A 21,432-nucleotide genomic window follows, 5' to 3' on the forward strand; every position below is an offset into this window, starting at 1 on the left:
CAAATAATCTGTTCAACAAACACTGAGGGCCTATGTGGCACCAACCATCATACTAGATTCTAGGTGTACAAGATGGATAAAATGGGCAGGTTTCTCACAAACTCAAGTGAGAAACAGATATTTAAATAAAGGATTTCATTCTAATTAGGTAAAAGGTAAGAAGTATGCTTAAGGGGTATGGAAGCCCAAAGAAGTAGAGGCACTTAAGCACAGTGTGGTAGTCTGGAGAAGGCTATTGGAAGAGATGATGCCTTAGTTAAACATGGAAGGATGAAAATTAGTTAACTTGATGAAAAGAGTTGAGAAGATTATTGTGCGTAGAGGGACTAGCATGAAAGAAGCATATAAGTGCTTATAGGAGCTTCTTAAAATTTGGAATTGTTGTAGAATAAAATAGAACAGGACAAGATGGAGAGGCAAAAGGGTGTCAGGTCAGAGAGATGTATATGTTATGCTAAGGAGCCTACACTTTTTATCCTGTGTGTTGTGAAAACTTGAAATGCTTTAAGTAGTAAGTGACATAGTCAGCTGTGTGTTTTAGACAAATCTCTCCTCTAGCTGCAATATGGAGGATGAATTTGAGAGGAACAAACCTTAAAGCAAGGAGACTACATTTATGTAAATATACTAGGCCAGGCAAGAGATAAGGAAGGCATGGGCTAGAATACATGGAACAGGGAGATTGGTGAAATATACCATTAAAATTGGCATAACTTAGTGACTTATTGAATGTGGGATATAAGTTTACCTGAAGGGTGTGAGAAGGGGAAATGTAGAAGAGTGGAAGAGAGTCTTGGAGAGTGGGGCAGGTTTTAATACCATTGCTGAGAGGAGAGTGAAGAGGAAGGTAAAGGATTAAATAGGACTTCAAGTCCATAGAGGTTGGATTCCAAGACTTTCAAGGTACCCAATCTGTAGCTTTACATAATTTTCCATAGCATCACCCAGTACTCTGAATATAAAAGTAGAAAAGGTGGACTGCGGAACTGATCTAGGGTTGAATTCTTGCTACTAGGGAGAGAATAACAATGAGGTACAAGTAAAGCCTTCCCAAAGGTTGTTACAGAATTGGGAGTGTGAAATGATGGTAGTAAAAACGTAATGGAAGGGTACAGGAAGGAAAAATAGTTCTAATAAGACTTGATAAGACTTGCTGATGGACAGGATGTAGCAAAATTCAGTAGACGAAGATGCCCTCAAAGATTCAAATGTAGATGACTAATAAGTAGTGGTACTACTGGTAAAGGCCGGAATCTTGGGAAATTAAAGTTGGTTTTAGAGAAGATTATTAATTCCATTTTAGATATGTTGAGGTACAGGTGAAGGTGAGACATGTAAGTGCAATAATGAGGCTACAAATTAGTAAAATAAACAAAACAAATACAATAAGTAAAAAAATGCATACATACTTTAGTTCCATATTGTTATGGTAGCCATCCCTGTGCTAATAAGATCTGGGCTGGATGAGGGACATGAGGAAAGCAGTGAGAATGATGAAAAAAGACAGAGATTAGGTATAGTAGGAACACATACAAAGTGGATGGAAAATAAGGCAGAGACAGAAAGAAGGGTGAAATGGGTGATAAGTGAAATAATTAAGGTGTCACAAGTCAAGTTGTTTTTGTCTTACCGCTTGATTGCTTATAATATGGGTTTCTGTTCTGTTCTTTGAAATTCTCACTAGCTAATTTAAATTCTTCAGCCAGTTTTTAAATCCTCAAATATTTACTCTTCTTAAAATGGAATAGTCAAAGTAGTAAGGAAAATTTGTTCTATTATGCTAGTGGTCAGCACTCCCTCCCTGGCCAGATGAAAATTTCACCAAAATCTTTCTTCTCTTATACTAATAACCTTGAAATTTGAGAGTGCTAACATGACCCTCCCTTTAGAAGTGACCAGAGTACACACACTTCTCATAACTGACTCAGTTCCAATTTTACCTAATTCCAGCCATTAAATTAGAAGGTACTTATTTCAGATATCATCACCCCAGCAATAGGAAAAATACTGTAACAAGTAAAAGTTTGGCATTTCTCCAAACATCTACTACTTTCTAAAGCCTTACCACTTCTATTTCTACACTTATCTAAGACAACATTCTTCAAAATCCTACATAGAAACACAGATCTCTATGTAACTTTTTGGGATATGTTGAATCATATTAATTAGGAAACTTAAATACTATAAGCATAGGGTTAGCACTCAACATATCAAAATTAATAGTGCATAGATTCATATATTAAACTAATCTCTACTGAGGCAGGCCTAATCTGTGCCAGTTTCTATCTTTAACACTTGAAATACAGACAAGTTAGATGAAGTCCTTACCCTCAAAGACCTTACATTCTAGTGGGGGATAAAGACACATACAGAGAAAATTAGACACACAGGCTAAGGAAGCACAGAAGATAAGTCTTGAAGGAAGTGAAAAGGCTTCCAGGGAAGTAGCATGTTAATGAATGAGTAGGAATTGAAGAGAAGATGTTTCAGACAAAATGGCAGCATGAACAAGGGCAGAGAGATGAGAAATAGGGTAATAGTTTCTGGAAACCAAAAGCAGTTTGCAGGTTCTGACCTAACACAGATCATGGCAGGAAGTAGGAGGGGATACGCCTGGAGAAGGCAGGAAGGAACAAGATGGCAAGGAGCTATGAAGCTTAGATTTTTATCCTCAGAAAATAGAGAAACAATCGAGGGTTTTAAAGTGAGGAATGGCATGGAAAGATGTGCACTTTAGGTGAAACACTCTAGTGGTTAAATTAAGGGTAGATTTGGGGAGACAAAACTGATGGCAGGGAGAGTAGTTAGGAGGTTGTGGCAATGTTCTAGAACAATGCTCCTCAAAATTTATTGTGAGTACAAATGACCTAGAGATCCTGTCAAAATGCAGTTTCTGATTCAGTAGGTCTTCAGTGAGGACTGAGATTCTTTTTCTAACACGCTCACAAATGATGCTAATGATGCTGGTCACAAACCACACTTTGAGTAGCAAAGCTCTAGGAGAGATGTTGAGGGCCTGATCTAGTGTGGAAAAAGCAGGGCTCGAGATAAGGGAACTGGTAAAACAGTCATAGCTCTGTGTTTCATTAGATAAAGAAGTGAAGAAGGTAATGTTGGGGGAGTCACAGTCAACTACAGGTTTCTACTTTGAACGAATGGAATTGAAATGGCTATGAAGTATCCAGGTAAAGCAGTAGCTGTCAGTTGGATATGAGTCCAAAGCTTGACAGAAAGGTCATAAGCATACAGATAAGATGCAATCAGGGTAACAGATCAGATCATATTTGTATAGTGAGGGCAAAATGGAGCCACAGGAACACCTACATTTAGGTAATGAATTAAAAAAAGAGCCCCCAAAGAAAACAGAAAAGAAACAGAAACACACAAGAAGAGCAGAGCTTTAGGAGTTACATATGACAAAGATTAGGGCTTTAAGGAGGGAGTAATAAATATTTTCACATGAAGCAAAAAGGTCTAGTAAGGAAAGAATTGAAAAAGAACAGTGAGTGGAGGAAGAGAAGTGGGTGGAAGAGAGAATATGAAACGCGAATAAAATACACTAGTAGTGAGAAGGTGCCTGTGGGGGAAAAACGAAAAAAAAATATGGTTAGAAGAGCAAGTGGATTCCTTCAGTCAGGATCAGAATCTTTATTGTGCCTGAATTCTTGCCACTCTTTCTAGTTCCTTTGTTAATACTCTCTCCTTCCCACTTCTACAAATCTAAATCATACACTTCCTCTAAGAACATTTTCTGAACCATGATGTTTTACTCCCCTGGTTACCAAAAATATGTACGCAAAAATTCATGCCTGTAGCCTCTTACAATGAAGTATCATTAACGTAACTAGTTTACACACTTGCTCCTTCAGGGAAAATGGTATACCCTCATTTGTATTCCCAAGAATAAGTAGCCTAGTACCTTAGAGACACTTAAACCATACTTAGTGACTAAATAATATAACTACAGCGTCACTAATTAAAAATACTTCCTTATGTACCTACGACATAACATGAGACCATGGGAATACCTGTACTCGATTCTATAATTAATGAAGGTCATCTAAACTTTTCTGAGTCTCATTTTCTAGAAACCAACAGATGGACCCTGAAGTCCTTACTCATCTAAGATTCTATAATCCCATGAGTACTATCAACCTACTACTCAATATGAGTAAAATAATATATACATAAGACAATATGTTTTATAAAATATAAATTTTCTATGAAAGAGTTTTGGTATATTTTTACTGTTTACCATTTGCATCTGATTTTGCTGGAAGAGGTTTCTCTCTTATCTTGTCTACAAACTTCTTCCTAGCTTCATTTCTTTTGTGTTTTTTCCCAACATAATGTTGTTGGGCCATTAATGGACTATTAAAGGAAGCAGGACAGAGCTTGCAATACTTGTTTGGATTATTCAAATCCAAAGCACTGCTGGAAGAGGAAGGCATAGTCTTGTCTTTAATCCCACCTGGAGGAAGCTTGACAGCAAGAGGCTTCAGAAAAGTTGATTCTGCAGAAGTAGTAATAGGCACACCTGCTGAAATAGTTGTAATGAGAAGTGATCAATATGTATTCAGCTATCAGATCTGCATTCATTATAAAGTATTAGGGAAATTCAGAATTCTTTGAAAACTTGCTATCTTTGGACTTTTTCCTCACAGGGCTGTTGGATAAAGGTACTCAGGTTAAAAAGAATTTCCTTCTGTGAAAACAAAAATTTGGATGCAAGTCTGGCACCAAGTTTCTCCAACAAAGGTACAGGAAGGAAGCATATTCAGCATTAGCTTTTAGCTTATTACATTAATTTGAAAAATAAACGAAAGCATGAGAGTTTAGGATGATTCTTGAAATTAGTGAGGGTAAAACAGAGGGTGCCAACTTCTAAGTTGGTGCCTTTCCTGAGTAGCACAGTAAGCCTATTCAGTCCAGATTTGTGGTGTTTGTATCAAAATAAAATTTATGCAGTTATTTAAGGCTATACAATAATGTTTCCACAATTACAGTTATTTCAGAGCTCTTATATTTCATAACCTCTCTGAGCTCAATTTGATGAATTGTGGGGACTGAAAATAAGACTTTACACGATACTTTCTATTGTAGGACATACTGATTCCAACCCTCTTTGGACCTACAGGAAGAAAAACAAATATACAAAAATTAGAGAGACTAGAATAAGTTTAAAAATAATTCTGATTTAATTTATTAAGATAAAAGTATGTTTTAATGCTGTATGAGGCCTACAATATGAGTTGGAAATTAACGTCGTTAAATTTTCCATGCTATGCATGCCTTATTCCTAAAGTGTTGAAGCTAGTGTGAATGTGGTAACTTATTTATTGCAGAGGATTAATCATCTCATTTTTTGTTCTCATTTTTTGTTTAAAACACAAGTTTGATTTTTCCAGGGTATACTCTTCCACTTTAGGCCAGAAGTGAGATCTTTGTGATAGATTTCTCATGCGCTGGTGACTCAACATCACTGGAAGGAGGAAAGATGCAATGTTTTATAGTTCTCTGTATCTTTGGAATCTAGCATAAAATAAGTGCTCATTACTGATTGATAATGTTGGTGGTACTTTTTCTTTATATTCAGAGGAAAAAAGCAGTGAACTATCAAGGTTGAAGGAGAGTCCATAACATATGTATTTCTTTTGCTTATAGTTATAGTCAGAAAATGCTACACCATAACTATATTATGATGAAGACACTGGTCTGAACATGTGAGAGAATGCTTTAGAAAGTACTAAAGAAAAAAACTATGATAGGGGAAGAAGTAAGAAGGAGCCAAGATTTTGTGATTTGATTAGAACCTGGACAGCTCAGGCTGCTTTTTATTGTTTCTTTATAGCAGCATAGCAAATAACTTGTTTTCATTTGTATTTAATAAACTGAAAAGGAAAGGTCATAACATTTCTTAAAATTCATCTAGCAATTACAATCTCCATATTAAATGACGAAGACACAGAAAGAGATTACTGGGCAGAAGAACAAGAATCCAGTTATTGCTCCAGAGTGAAAGTCTCTCTAATTAAAAAATGGGTAGCAGGTTGGAAAAAAAATGACAGGGAGACCCTGTATGGAAGCTAAAGAGGTGAATATAACCTTACCCAACTCTGGCTGAAATCCTGATGGAGATACCTGATCATGCTCCTCCATTAATTGCTTCAGTTTTTTAGCATGGACTTTTCCCACATAGTGAGACTGAGCAACAACTGGAGAGCTAAATATCATGTTGCAGAGATCACAAAATTTGTTTCTGTCCACTACATTACTCCTATGCACCTGAAATAAGCACAATGTTGAAATAAGCACAATCTTGTTAGAATGATTTGATAACTCAAAGGTTAGAATTATGACATCAATATAGTCCACTTACCTTAAATTTCTTAACATCCATCTTCATTTTCTTACCAGGCACTTCGTTTTGTTCCCCATGAATGTGAGAATAAAACCTAACATTTTGAGCATGTTTCTCACTCTGAAAAAAGATATAATATGACTTTGTACATTCAATGACAGAGGCACCCCAAATTTACACCTCTCTGAATTTCAGGATGGCATTTGTGAGTTGTAATGTATGTGGTGTGTACCAAGTTTATGAAAGAGCTTCACATGCTTTTTCAAATCTCTAAATCTCAGTTAAAATGAAAATAATACTATAATTTAGAGGTCAATAACTTTATGTTCTTGTTTTTAACAGGCTCCTGGTTGCTTCTCAGTATCAAATTTCTTCTGCTTACTTACACATATTGGGCAACATACCCAGATAAAAGACTGCATGTTTCAGCTTCCCTTTCAGCAAAATGTAACCATATGACTAGATTCTGGCCAAAAAGATATAATCTGAACTGTTCGGTGGAACTTCTGAGAAACCTCCTTAACAGGCTGGGAGATGAGCCCCTCTTCCAGCCTTCTTCCCTCCTGTTTCTGGAATTAAGATGGAAAGGTCAGAGTTCGAACAGTCATCTGGGACTATGGGGGATCTTGAGGACAAAAGCTAGCTCATCGAAACAGAAAGACAGAAAATACCTAGGTCCCTGATGATGTCATGGAACTGTCATATCAGCTTTGCACTGGATACCTCTCAAATTCTTTTATGTGAAGATTTTAACCCTTCAAGGTTAATTAAGCATATTAGAGATTAGAAAAATCTCTAAAAATGTGTAACAAAATATATAAGAATAACAAAAGTATTGGTGTTGTGGTAGAAGGGAAACTAATATTCCTGAGCACATGCTGTGAGACAATCACTATCTACAGAATTTTAAATTATGAAATATATCCATCTTATAGAAAAGCACAGGAAATAATATAGCTGAAGCCCACACCCACCACATATGTAGTTCTACTTCCTCATGCCCACAATCTCTTCCTCCTCACTCTCTCCCCATTAGTAACCACTGTCTTAGAGTTGATCTATATCATTTTATTTCATGCTTTTCCTCTTTTACCACATATGCATGTACCCATAAATGGTATTATATACTATCATCATTTAAAATTTTTATGAAAATAGAACCATTATATTCATATCCTTTTCAACTTCCTTTTTATAACTCTCTATTATATTTTTAAGATTTACCCATATTGGTACAGATACTTCTCATTCATTTCTGCTACATGCTGCATAATATTCTACTCTATATGTTACCCATTTAGTCATATATTGAAGGCAGTTATATTTGTTTATTTGGCTATTACAAGCATTTCTCCATTGAATACATGTAAACACATCTCTTAATATATATGTCCAAGGCTTTCTTTAAAGTAGATACCTAGAAGTAGAATTCTCTTGACTTACAAGATTTGAGGATTTTCAACTATAATATGTATTATAAACTTTGCCCCCAAAGATGTTGCAGCAGCCCACAACTCCAAATGCAGTGAATTTAAAGGTTTCTGTCTTTGTATATTCTCCTGAAGTGTTATGTGCTATTAGATTTTAATTTTTGACATGATGATTTTGATAACACAGCTCATCACTTTAACTTACATTTCCTGTATGATCACTAGTGAAGCTGAGTATCTCTTCTATAGCCTGTTCATATTATTTTCCCATTTTTCTACTGGGTTGTTTCTTGTTCTAACTGATATATAGTCATTTATATATTCTAGACACTAATCTTTTGTTACCTACATGGGCTATAAATACCACTCAATATGTGATTTGTCTTTTACCTTTATGATTTTTTTCATATAAATTTTCCTGACTACATCTTTATTTTAAAGCTATAGCAATGAGGCAAAACTCTTGTACAGAAAGGCAAACAATGCAATACAATAACACAGAATAATAGCCACAAAACAAACATATATATGAAATTTAGAATATGAAAGAAGTGTCACTACAAATCACTGGGGCAAGAATGGACTGTGAAATCAACAGTGCTGAGACACCTGGCTTTCTGTATGGAAAAAATGTCATCAACACCCTCCTCCACATGCAAAAATCAATCCTAGATGGATTAACACTTTAACATATTAAATAAAACTTTAAAGGTATTAGAAGAAAATAGAGGGAAGTATCTATATGACAAAAGTGCAAGAAATGTTGCTTAAACAAATAAGTATATACAAAAAGGGAAATATTAATAACTGCAACATCATTAAAATTCAAAACTTCTTTGTCAAAGGTTAATTGGCCATATAATTGTAGATTTATTTCTGGGTTTTCTATTCTGTTCCATTGATCTATGTGTCCATTTTTGTGCCAGTATCATACTGTTCTTTTTTAATGTTTATTTATTTATTTTGAGCAAGAGATAGAGAGCAGGGGAGGGGCAAAGAGAGCGGGAGACGGAGAATCCCAAGCAGGCTCTACAGCTGTCAGCGCAGAACCTCACGTGGGGCTCAAACTCATGAACTGTGAGATCATGACCTGAGCCAAAACCAAGAGTCGGAGACTTAACCAACTGAGCCACCCAGGCGCCCCAGTACCATACTGTTTTGATCACTAAAGCTTTGTAACATAACTTTCAGCAAAATGTATGTGATGGAATAGTGATGATACCTCCAGCTTTGCTTTTCTTTTTCAAGATTGCTTTCACTACTCCAGGTATCTTGTGGTTCCATATAAATTTTAGAACTGTTTGTTCTAGTTCTGTGAAAAATGTTTTTGGTATTTTGATAAGGATTGCATTAAATGTGTAGATGGATTTGGGGAGTATAGACATTTAACAATATTCGTTCTTCCAATCCATGAACATGGAATGTCTTTCCATTTCTTTGTGTCCTCTTCATTTCAGCAGTGTTTTATAGTTTTCAAAGTACAAGTCTTTACCCATTTTGGTTAGATTAATTCCTAGGTATCTTACTGGTTTTTGTGTAATTATAAATGAATTTATTCCTTAATTTCTCTTTCTGCTGTTTCATTATTGGTGTATAGAAATGTAACAGATTTTGGGGCGCCTGGGTGGCTCAGTCAGTTAAGCATCTGACTTCAGCTCAGGTCATGATCTCATGGTTCATGGGTTTGAGCCCCGCACTGGGCTCTGTGTTGACAGCTCAGAGCCTGGAGCCTATTTCTGATTCTGTGTCTCTCTCTCTCTCTCTCTGCACCTCCCCCGCACACACTCTCTCTCTCAAAAATAAGTAAACATTAAAAAATTTTAAAAAGTAACAGATTTCTGAATATTGATTATGTATCCTGTGACTTTACTGAATTTGTTTATCAGTTACAGCAGTTTTTTAGGTGGAGTCCTTTGGGAAAACTGGACAGCAACATGCAAATGAAACTGGACCACTTTCTTACATGACACACAAAAATAAATTCAAAATGGATTAAACACCTAAATATGAAACCTGAAACCATAAAAATCTTAGAGGAGAACATAGGCAGTAACCTCTTTGATATGGGCTGTAGCTACTTCTTTCTAGATATGTCTCCTGAGGCAAGGTAAACAAGAGCAAAAATAAACAATTGGAAATTCATCAAAACAGAAAACTTCTGCACAGCAAAGGAAACAATCAACAAAACTAAAAGGCAACCTGCAGAATGGGAGAAGATATTTGCAAATAAAATATCTGATAAATGGTTTGTAACCTAAATACATTAAGAACTTATCAAATTCAACACCCCAAAATGAGTAATTCAATTAAAAAATGGGCAGAGGAGGGGTGCCTCGGTGGCCTGGTGGGTTAAGCATCTGACTTCGGCTCAGGTCGTGATCTCACAGTTTGTGAGTTTGAGCCCCATGTTGGATTCTGTGCTGACAGCCCAGACCCTGGAGCTTGCTTTGGATTCTGTGTCTCCTTCTTTGCCCCTCCCCCCTCTCAAAAATAAACCTTAAAACTTTTCCTTTAAAAATAGGCAGAGGACAGGAATAGAACTTTTTCCAAAGAAGATATCCAGATGGCCAGCAAACACATGAAAAGATGCTCAATATCACTCATCATCAGGGAAATACAAATCATAACTACAATGAGATATCACCTCACACCTGTCAGAATAGCTAAAATCAACAACACAGGAAACAATAGATGCTGGTGAGGATGTGAAGAAAGGGGAACCCTCTTGCACTGTTGGTGGGAATGCAAACTAGTGCAGCCACTATGGAAAACAGTATGGAAGTTCCTCAAAAAGTTAAAAACAGAAGTACCCTGTGGGCCAACAATTGCACTAGTGGTATTTATCCAAAGAATACAAAAATACTAATTCAAAGGGATACCTGCACCCAGATGTTTATAACAGCATTATCTATAACAGCTAAATTATGGAAACAGCCCAAGTATCCATTGACTGATGAATGGATAAAAAAGAAGTGGTATATATATACAATGGAATATTACTCAGCCATTAAAAAAATGAAATCTTGCCATTTGAAATGACATGGATGAAGCTGGAGAGTATAATGTTAAATGAAATAAGTAAGTCAGAGAAAGACAAATACCATATGAATTCAATCATATATGGAATTTAAGAAACAAAACAAACAAGCAAAAGGAAAAAAAAGAGAGAGAGAGATATCTCTTAACTATAGAGATCAAATTAATGGTTACCAGAGGGGAGGTGGGTTGAGGACAGGTTAAATAGGTGATGGGGACTGAGGCGTGCACTTGTTGTGATGACCACCAAATGTTGTATGTAAATGTTAAATCACTAAATTCTATCCCTGAAACTAATACTACGCTATATGTTAAACAAAAACTTGAAAAAAAGAAAAAAATCATAACCTATAAAATCTAGAATAAAATTGATAATAAATGGAATTTTAAGAGACATATGTAGACAATTTTCTATTCTTATTAAAACTATATTGGGTTTCAAAAATGTATTTTGGAATTTTAAAGAAAAACAATTCATTCAAAAGTACTTATTTCATAATATAGTGAATAGCAAACCTGGCTCTTAGGAAATTTAGCTTTGCTTTCCCCAAAACTTTCCGGAGTAGAATAGCTTTTCAAAGGTTCAGAATTCTGTAAAATGTTTTTATTAAAAAAAAGTCTTTTTGAAAATGTATAAACTTTCAAAGTACTATAATTGGCAATGTTTTAAATATCAATCTCATTTTATAAAGTGCCAACTTTTTATTATAGGCTAGTAACAAACATTTTGTAGTCATACAATGTGTAAACTTATCTATGTTTGCTTTTTAGTATAATACATTTTTTACAGTGCATTTTTATTGACTGCATTACTTGTAGAGTCTATGAAAATAAGGAAAGTATATTATTTATAATTTAATCCCCCTAACAATCCAAGCTCTGAAATACTGGAAGTTCTCAATAAATATTTGTTAATAAAAAAGCCACAACATTACATAATGCCTTATCACCATGAAAATATTACAGAAAAAATAAAAAGATGTAATGATAGGGCAGATTGTCCAGAATATGCTGTTATATGAAAAAACAAGTAAAAACCAACAGACACAATTCTCTTTTGTTAAGATGTGTGTGCGTGTGTGTGTGTGTGTGTGTGTGTGTGTATGCACGTTCAGAAAGCATACTGGAATCATATCAGCAAAAGAGAAGTTAAGTGATGGCTACCTACAAGTGACAGAATTATAACTGAATGTGATTTTCTCATGATTTTGTGTATTTTCTACGCTGAATAGTACTTCGTAAGCCCATAAAAAGCTGTTTTTTTCACATTTAAATTCAAATGGTTCTAACCACAGTTATCACAGAGCCCCTTGATTGTGTGTCTCTCTTTACTAACTCTGAATCTTTGAACTCTGGCATCTGAAGATGTACTAGGCACTCTCACATATTTGATTTCATTTAATTCTCACATGTTTAATAAGAGAGATTTTACCACCCCTATTTTGCAGGTTCAAGGAACATGCTCAGAGAGGTAAAATGACTTGCCCAGGGTTACACAGCAGTGATGGAGTTAAAGCTTGAATGTATGTCCTCTCAATCCACATCTAACAAAATTTCCCTGTCATTACAGTAATTGAATCCCAGTCAACGTAAGAAAGAAATATAGCTACCAATAATATTAGCAATGGACAAAATGAAACATTTTTAAAAAAATTTTTTTTAATGTTTATTTTTATTTTTGAGGAAGAGAGAGACAGAGCGTGAGTGAGGGAAGGACAGAGAGAGAGACGGAGACACAGAATTTGAAACAGGCTCCAGGCTCTGAGCTGTCAGCACAGAGCCCAACGCAGGGCTCAAATTCAGAAACAGCAAGATCATGACCTAGGCCGAAGTCAGACGCTCAACCGACTGAGCCAACCAGGCATCCCTAAGACAAGATGTGTTTTAAAAAGTAAAGCTGCCATTATATTTTTTAGAGTAAATTTATCTAGTACTTTTAGTAACCCAGACCTTAGATATGAAATAAATCCAATAGCTCACTGTATAGAAATGAGAGGTAATACCAAATGAGAGAAAAGAACACTGGACATGAAAGAAGGAATCATTGTTAAGCTTAGTCATGCCAATGATGCTATGAAAAATCATGATCCCTCTGGTACTCAGTTTTCTAATCAGTAAACCAAAGGAGTAAGAACAGTAAACATTCCCTCTTCTAGTTTTAGAATTTTATGGTTCTGTGCTTAAAAACATGTTGGTTAAGAGGAAACCGAGCAGCTTAGTCGGTTAAGCATCTGACTCTTGATTTTGGCTCAGTTCATAATCTCATACTTTGAGACTGAGCCCTATGTTGGGCTCTGCGCTGACAGCACAGAGCGTGTTTGGGATTCTCTCTCTCCCTCTCTCTCTGCCCCTTCTGTGCTTGTGTGCATGCGTGTGTGCATGGGCTCTCTATCTCTCTCAAATAAATAAAAACAAACATTAAAAAAAACTGTTGGCTAAGTCAAATGCAAGACAGGTTCATTTTGTTTTTATAGCCTTCATTTACTGTACACAAAGACTCTGGAGTTTTATAATATGCCTTGATTAACATTAATAGTTACCTACTCAAGCTTTAAAATGCCTCCCTTATATTTACTACAAGGACTTGAAGAGACAGTGGTTTGATGAATACAAAGGGAGGCAGAATGGTGTGAAGAAAAGAAAAGAAGCTCAGAATCAAAAAGATTTTAAACTCAAATTCCCCAAACTTAAGCTAGTAAGTTACTGTCCCTCTCTGAGCCAGTCTCATCATCCATCAAAGGGAAATAATTCCACCTACTTCACAGGATTTTCATAAGAGCCAAAAACGAGAAAATATGAAGTTTATCTGCCACATTTAAAAGCCTACATTAGATTCTATTCCCATTATTTTTAACCTACCTCATAATGTGAAATCCTTTGTGATTCAAACTGTAGCACCACTCCACATATATTACAAAAGTTATCTGTAAAAAGTTCAGTCTTTTCCTGTTCATTCCAAGTCATATCTATGAATAAAATAAAGGGAAGTGAGACACATTAATTAATACTTAAAGTTATCATTTTCATTCATTTCACATGTCACCTCAAATCTGAGTACTTGCGAGGCTACAGTAATAGCTTTTTGCTTAATGAGTATGCAATTTAAATAAAATGTGTATATTAAGTATGCTTCCAATATCTGATACAGCAAGAGTTACTTATTTAGTATGATAAGTCTAAGCAATACCATTCCAAAAGGAAAGTTATATTTATGTGGGTATCAGTAACTTCATGAAATTCGTAGAATGATCTAGGGCACCAATAATGAAAGGCAGGATTAAAAAAAATAGCCTTGGAATTTTGTTTTACAGCAGATAATTCTTAGAAAAGCATTGTTTTAAGACTATCACCTGTCTAGAGCTATGGTTCCAATGTTACCTAAAAACCATTTGGAACCACAAACTTTGCTGATGGTAGGCAAACATCCTCCATTGGTTTTTTTTTTTTTAAACTAGCATGTTCATCTGGCCAAACATGTCTCACACAAGCCCCTCAAAGCTATAAAATAATGTACATATAATAACATCTAGAAATTACACTATAGTGTTTCTCACTGTATTAATAACACATATTGGAACTTTCTGCATTTACACTTGAGGTTCACACTTCTATCAAAAGTTCTTAACAGCTGCAATGTATTCTGACAAAGTTTATTAGCTTATCTATAGGGTATAAATCACAAAACATCAAATTTTACTTGCTATTTGGTATTTAAATGAATAAGCTGATACCACATATTTATGGAGAAATGCCAATAATACATTAAATAGATAAAAATTGTAGAACAAGAAATATATCAAATTCCCAACACTACCAAAAATTAAATATACACCACATAGAAAAAATATGAGAAGTTATAAATTAAATTTAAAAGTTGTTAATTTTGGGAAATGGGGTTAGAAAAGGAACAAAGGGAGAAAATTTAACATTTTATTCTTTTCAATTATCTTGTTTTAATTTTTGCAAAATACATGTAAGCCTTTCTATTTCAGTCAGTTAAGCATATGGCTCTTGATTTCAGCTTAGGTCATGATCTTGTGGTTCATGGGATTGGCCCCACCTCGGGCTCTGTGCTGACAGCATGGAGCCAGCTTGGGATTCTCTCTCCCTCTCTGTCTAGCCCTCACCCATTCTCTCTCTCTCTCTCTTTCAAAATAAATAAACTTACAAAAGCTTTTAAATATACTTATTTTAGAAGTTATTTTGGATATCTTCAACTAAGCTTAATTTTCAGTATCACTGTATGCACTAAAAAGGCTTATTTAAAAAACTGTCCAAGATAAGAATAACTGTAATTAACATCACTAATCATTAGGGCAATGGAAATTAAAACCACAATGAGTGTCATTATACCTGTCATAATGGCTAAAATAAAAAACACAAAAAAATCACAAGCGTTGGTGAGGATGTGGAGAAAAAGGAACCCTCATATGATATCAGTGGGAATGCAACATTGGTGCAGTCACTGTAGAAAACAGTATGGAGCTTCCTCAAAAATTAAACATACAATTACCATATGATCTACTAATTCCACCACTGGGTATTTACCCAAAGAAAACAAACACACTAATTTGAAAAGATACATGCACCCCTATGTTTACTGCAGCATTATTTGCAACAGTCAAATATAGAAGCAACCCAAGTGTCCATCCATAGATGAGTGGATAAAAAAGATGTGATATCTTACTCAGATGTGGAATATTACTCAGTCATAAAAAAGAATGAAATCTTGCCATCTGCAACAACATGGATGGATCTAGAAAGTAGAATGCTAAGTTAAATAAGTCAGTCAGAGACAGACAAATACCATACCATTTCACTCATACATAAAATTTAAGAAACAAAACAAATTAGCAAAGTAAAAAAGATACAAACCAAAAAACAGACTCTTAAATACAGCTTTCCTCCTCCAGAGGAAAGGTGGGTGGGGGAAGGAGTGAAATAGATAAAAAGCATTAAGAGTACACTTATTTTGATGAGCACTGAGAAACATAAAGAATTGTTGTATCATTATATAGTACATCTACAACTAATATAACACTGTATGTTAATTACACTTTAAAAAATAAAGAATAACTATAATTAGGAACATGTCAGAAATGCCTTGATTGACAGTTAAATATTTATCCCTGTAATATATAGATAGCATCCCCTCTGAATTTAATTTTTTAGGTTGCTTTAGAATATATATGATTTATCTAACTCTGACTCTAAACTCAGCAAGATAAAGAGGTTAAAATGCATTTCAGGACTTCCCTTGTTTCATTATTAATGATTATATGCAATCTGAGTATGCTGGTAAGATTTCAAATTTCCCTTTAAAATTTTTCACTAGTAAATATTTCATTTGTCAGCAACATAACTTGTGGAGAGAATGTATCTTTTAAGAAGACAAAAGGAAACTACTAATTTAGAGGTTCAATAATTCCTAAAATTTAACACTCCTTTCTCTCCTAAATATGGAATTAAATCTGGAATTACTTACTTCCAGATTTCCCCAAGTCTCAGTACTCAGTGTTCGAAACTGACACTCAAATTTGGAAATACCAAGTCTGAGTATTTTAACCTAGACTTTCATTACTGGTGCCCCACATCATTTCCATGAAGCCCATAAAGTTACTGGCACCCCTTTACCTTTTTCTTTAGAATGGTATTGCCTAGATGTACTGCCTTTGACTCATTTCCTCAAACAAATTCTTGGTCTGTTTTTCTTTATTAAATGGCACAATATTCCAGGCTTAAAATCTCAGCCTTTCTTCTCCCCAGAAAAACACTATTTCATATCAATTGTAGCTTATAACATTATTTCATATCCATCTCTTCCTTTTCATTTCCCGTAATACTACCCTTGTTCAGGTCATCAGTGCCTTTAGGCATCATTTAACTTTGTGATATTTATTTAGTTATTTATTTAAAATAATTTTTTCATTGTTTATTTTTAAGAGAGAGAGACACCTAGTGTGAGCGGGGGAGGGTCAGAGAGAAAGGGAGACACAGAATCTGAAGCAGGCTCCAGGCTCTGAGCTGTCAGCACAGTGCCTGACACGGGGCTTGAACTCACAAACTGTGAAATCATGACCTGAGCTGAAGTCGGCCGCTTAACCGACTGAGCTACCCAGGCGCCCCTAGCTTTGTGATATTTATTGAAGTTAGTTTCAAAGTACTATGGTAGATTCTGGAAAGAGATAAGAAAAAAGAATGAGCATCTATTGAAGGCCTTCTATGTGTCAAATAAAACAACAGCTTACCCCTATAGTCCTTAGAACAAATCTGTGAGGTAAGTGGCATTTCACATATTCTGAAGATTAGAAAATAGGGATTTAGTACAATCAAAATTACTTGTCACATGTTATTTGGTGGAGCTAAAACTTGAAGTTTATCTTGAATTTTTCTACTATATGTACATAACTATCCACATGTTGGAAGTGACACAGCAAGTAAATAATTCCTAATCTCAAGGAATTTACAATTTAGTAATTTTAGTAAGTGTATAGCAAGTGTATAGAAAAAACTATGATCCCCATATGAAATGTCAGAAGTGATATAAAACACAAGGTACAGTGTGTTCCTGCTGAGGACTTTTGGAAAAGCTTTCTAGAGAACAGGTTCTGAACTAAGATTTAAAAGGTGTATATAATTCAGGTAAAAAAAAAACTGGAATAAATGTACTTGGGGAGAGGCAAGTATATGAAAGACAATAATTGAAAGGTTGCCATGAGGCCAAATCATAATTGTCTTCACTAGGGCATTTGGATTGAATTTTGCATTCAAAAAGGGAAAAGAAGTGGCTCACAATGGGCATATGAATTAGGAATCAGTTGCAGGAATGGGTCATTGAGGCTTGAAGCCTCAGGAGGAGCAGCAGGCACAGAAAGGAAGGAATGGATGGATATAAGAGGCATATCTGTCAAAACTAGAGGGCATTAAATCCTGAGATTAGAATTTGCTATGAATATGATGAGCTTTTAGATCTATCACATTTAAGCTTATACAATGTTATTCCTGATGCAAGAAGTGGAGTTTTGGCCTTAATTAAATTCAGTAAATTCACCTACAGTTACTTGTCAATGGCAAATTATTTCCGAGTGTAATATGAGTGTGCTGATATTCTGACTTCAGTGAGTCAAAACTGAAATGCAGAAAAATCTGAAATTAAAAAAGAAGATACTGCAGTGTTGATGCACATTAAAATGTACGTAGGAGGATTTATGCTAATTTTCTTTAAACAGCATGCTTTCCCAATCAATTCAATACTATTAAATTTGCGTTCAAAATTTCAGGAATAAATCTTCATGTAAAAATTATTCTCAATCAGGGTATCACATCAAATTCACATGCACAGTTTTTCAACATCATACATGCTGGATTCAAAAATCTCTGTGGGTAGTCCAATCCATATAATTCTGATAATCAATCATGTTGGGAATCACTGCTCTACAGTACAGGCTAGATCCTTACACGTAATGGCTGTCCAATACCTATTTGGTGACTAAGCTGATTGGTATACAGGTCATTTACAATGATACTTATCAAGCTAACTGCTTTAGTCTAACCTGAAAAGATTTTGGAAAAAAAGGAAAAAAAGAAAGAAAAGAAGTATTCCTTGGCACTATCTATATAAATCTCCAGAGTTGAAATCCAAGAATCTGAGTTTTATTTATTTATTTTTTAGTGTTTTTATTTATTTCTGAGAGAGACAGAGAATGAGCAGGGGAGGGGCAGAGAGAGAGGGAGACACAGAACCTGAAGCAGGCTCCAGTCTCTGAGCTGTCAGCACAGAGCCTGACACGGGGCTTGAACCCATGAACTGTGAGATCATGACCTGGGCCGAAGTCGGACGCTTAACTGACTGAGCTACTCAAGTGCCCCAAGAATCTGAGTTTTAAGTAGGGTCCCCAAGTAATCTCTTGAACAGCCTACCTAGTGATCCTGTTCAACCTTCCACAAGGTAGTTCTGAACCCTGGCTACACATTAAAGTCACTTAGGTTGTTTTTAAAACATACCAATACCCAGTCACCACTCCAGATCAATTAACCAGAATCTCTGGGAGTGGTTTCCCATCATAGTTTCTTGTTTGTTTTTTTTTTAAAGTTTCCCAGGTGATTCTGTTGCACAGTGAAGGTTGAGAATCGCTGTTAGCCAAATTTTCATGTGTATTTTCGTTGAATGGAAATTTGTTTTCCTGGAGAGTAGGGGGTCTCAAACTTTAGTGTGCATCAGAATCATCTGGAAAGCCTGTTAAAAGATTAATTTTGGGGTCCCATCCCCAAACTTCTTATTCAGTTGTTCTGGGGTTGGGGCCCAAGAATGTATAGTTTTTTACAAGTTCACGGGTGAAACTGTTCCAACACTCGTCCAGGGATCAGACTCAGACCATGCTGTCTTAGCGCTTCTACTAGTCGTGGTTCTATTCCTTGAAGGCATGGTAAATATAATCCCTCTTCTAAAATGGCAATCCTCAAATATTTTAGTAGAACCATTACATCTTTATTGCTACCCCCCTTAGCCTTTTAGTGAACTGATCCCAGCTCTGTCATCCAGCTGAATGTCCAGTGCTCTCACTGTTTACCTAAATCCCTGCAATTCATAAAGTGTAACATAAGCACAATCACCGTAATGGGGTCACAATAACAAAATAGTAAAGTGAGATCATCACCTCATTTTTTTATTGTAGTAAAAATGCATAACATAAAACTTACCACTGTAACCATTTTTAAGTGTAGAGTTCAGTAGTGTTAAGTATATTCACCTCTCTATTTTGAATATTTCTCTTCTATTAATATAGCCTAAGATAGCCTCACCGATTTTTTTGGTGGGCACATCATACTATTGACTCATGACAGGATAACTTTTGTAAAACACAAGCTTCTACTGGGTGTTGTATGTAAATGATGAATAACAATTCTACTCCTGAAACCAATATTATACTGAATGTTCACTAAAATTTAAGTAAAAAATAAAATAAAAATAAGCCATCCCCACAATGATAATAAATTTGTGCTTAACTTGAATAAAGATAATAGTTTTAAGAAAAAAAAATTAAAAGATACAAGCTTCTTGGGGCACCTGGGTGGCTCAGCCAGTTAAGTGTCTGACTTCTGCTCAGGTCATGATCTCACAGTTCGTGGGTTTGAGCCCCACATCAGGCTCCGTGCTGACAGCTCAAAGCCTGGAGCCTGCTTCCGATTCTGTCTCCCTCTCTCTCTGCCCCTCCCTTACTCTCAATCTATCTCTCTTTCTCTCTCAAAAATAAGTAAGCATAAAAAATTTAGAAAAAAATACAAGCTTCTTTTTCACCTGGAGCTGTTAAACTGTCACTCTAGGGCATAGTTATATAGATAGAAATTTTTATGGATCCCCAACCAGACCCAATATACACTTAGATTTGTCTCATTTAAGTTTCATTTGTTAGATTCTACCAATAATTCTGGCTTCTCAAGATCTTTTCAGATCCTGAAACTATAGACAAGAGGTTTGTAGAAGGTGGCTTCTTACTGACAACAATTATACATGATGGGGTATTATTTTTCAGAGGGAATCCCACACTGCCAAGTTCTCTTCAAACTGCATTTCCCCTAAATTTGATATGAATGTGATGATCTCTACTTTCTAAAGGTAATACCTGAGGCCTGGAAAGGTCAAGCAATTTGTCCAAAGTTACACAGTAAGCATCAGAGCCAGGATTCCAATCTAAGTCTGCCCAAGATATCCCTGAGAGTTAGTTTTTAAAAACGCCAAAGTCTTAAATGAGAAACTTCCTCTCTAGGTCTGGCATATATGAGAAATGCATGTCTACTTCACAAGAGATGCTAAATAAATGTTCCTTTGGACCCTGCTCTATCCTTATCCCCACTTTTGAGACATGATTTTTGGACTCTCAGAAGTAAATGGTCTATAGCAAATTCTGAAAGTGGGAGAGGTAATTGGTGATAGATAGTGCAGATGTTTTTCAGCCTGTCTTAGGGGGAAGACCTAGAAGGCAGGCAAACATCAGGGAGTAGATGTTAAATTAGGAGTCATGTGAACAAATGATGTTGGCTGTGAGGAAGATGACTGGAACAGGAACTAATGCTTATTGTGTGCTCACTATATGCCAGGAACTAAAGTTAAGTATTCTCACAAAGAACTGGGTCTTTGAAACTGGTTCTGGTAGGAATGAATACCTGAAGAAACTTGGCAATTTGTATATCCCCCTTTTTCTTTTTTCTTCTTTGTACTCTCTTCACATCTTTTCTCTTCATAAACTGTTTAGAATTTGAAACAAATATATTTTTATTGGTTGGTTGTTAAATATGGGCTTCACACCGATTCTTAATTCCAAAAGCAGTAAGAGTTTTAAAAAGCACCAGAATGAGAGAGACTGCATGATAGTCTTTACTCTGCTATTAACTAGCTTATGATTAATAACATATGCCACCTTTCAGATTTCCATTTCTAAAGTTTCTCTTGTACTTGACCATATATGGGTTGATAGTCACCAAAAAAATGTTGTATTTTAGAGACAAATACAAAGAGAAGCAAAATTTTGGTGGGATTCTTATAGAAGGGTCCAAATATCTTAGCTGCTTCCAAATAATAAGTCTATCAGGAAACACAAAAGATTA

General features: G+C 35.5%; 1 protein-coding gene across 1 annotated transcript in view; it reads right to left on the reverse strand.

Moving 5' to 3' along the window:
* Positions 1-21,432, reverse strand: part of ZMAT1 (zinc finger matrin-type 1) — a 36,725-nt gene that overhangs the window by 6,961 nt on the left and 8,332 nt on the right. Inside the window, exons 2-4 of the mRNA XM_047075715.1 lie at positions 13,687-13,793; positions 6,380-6,481; positions 6,111-6,285 (exon numbers count right to left, since the gene is read on the reverse strand). Of these exons, the coding sequence (XP_046931671.1) occupies positions 6,111-6,285; positions 6,380-6,481; positions 13,687-13,793 (384 nt within the window). The remainder of the gene's footprint in view (positions 1-6,110; positions 6,286-6,379; positions 6,482-13,686; positions 13,794-21,432) is intronic.

Source organism: Lynx rufus, unplaced genomic scaffold (genome assembly GCF_022079265.1).
Source record: "Lynx rufus isolate CCGP_SWC_20201006 ecotype Redwood Valley unplaced genomic scaffold, mLynRuf1.p SCAF_14, whole genome shotgun sequence".
In the NCBI taxonomy this organism is placed as follows: domain Eukaryota; kingdom Metazoa; phylum Chordata; class Mammalia; order Carnivora; family Felidae; genus Lynx; species Lynx rufus.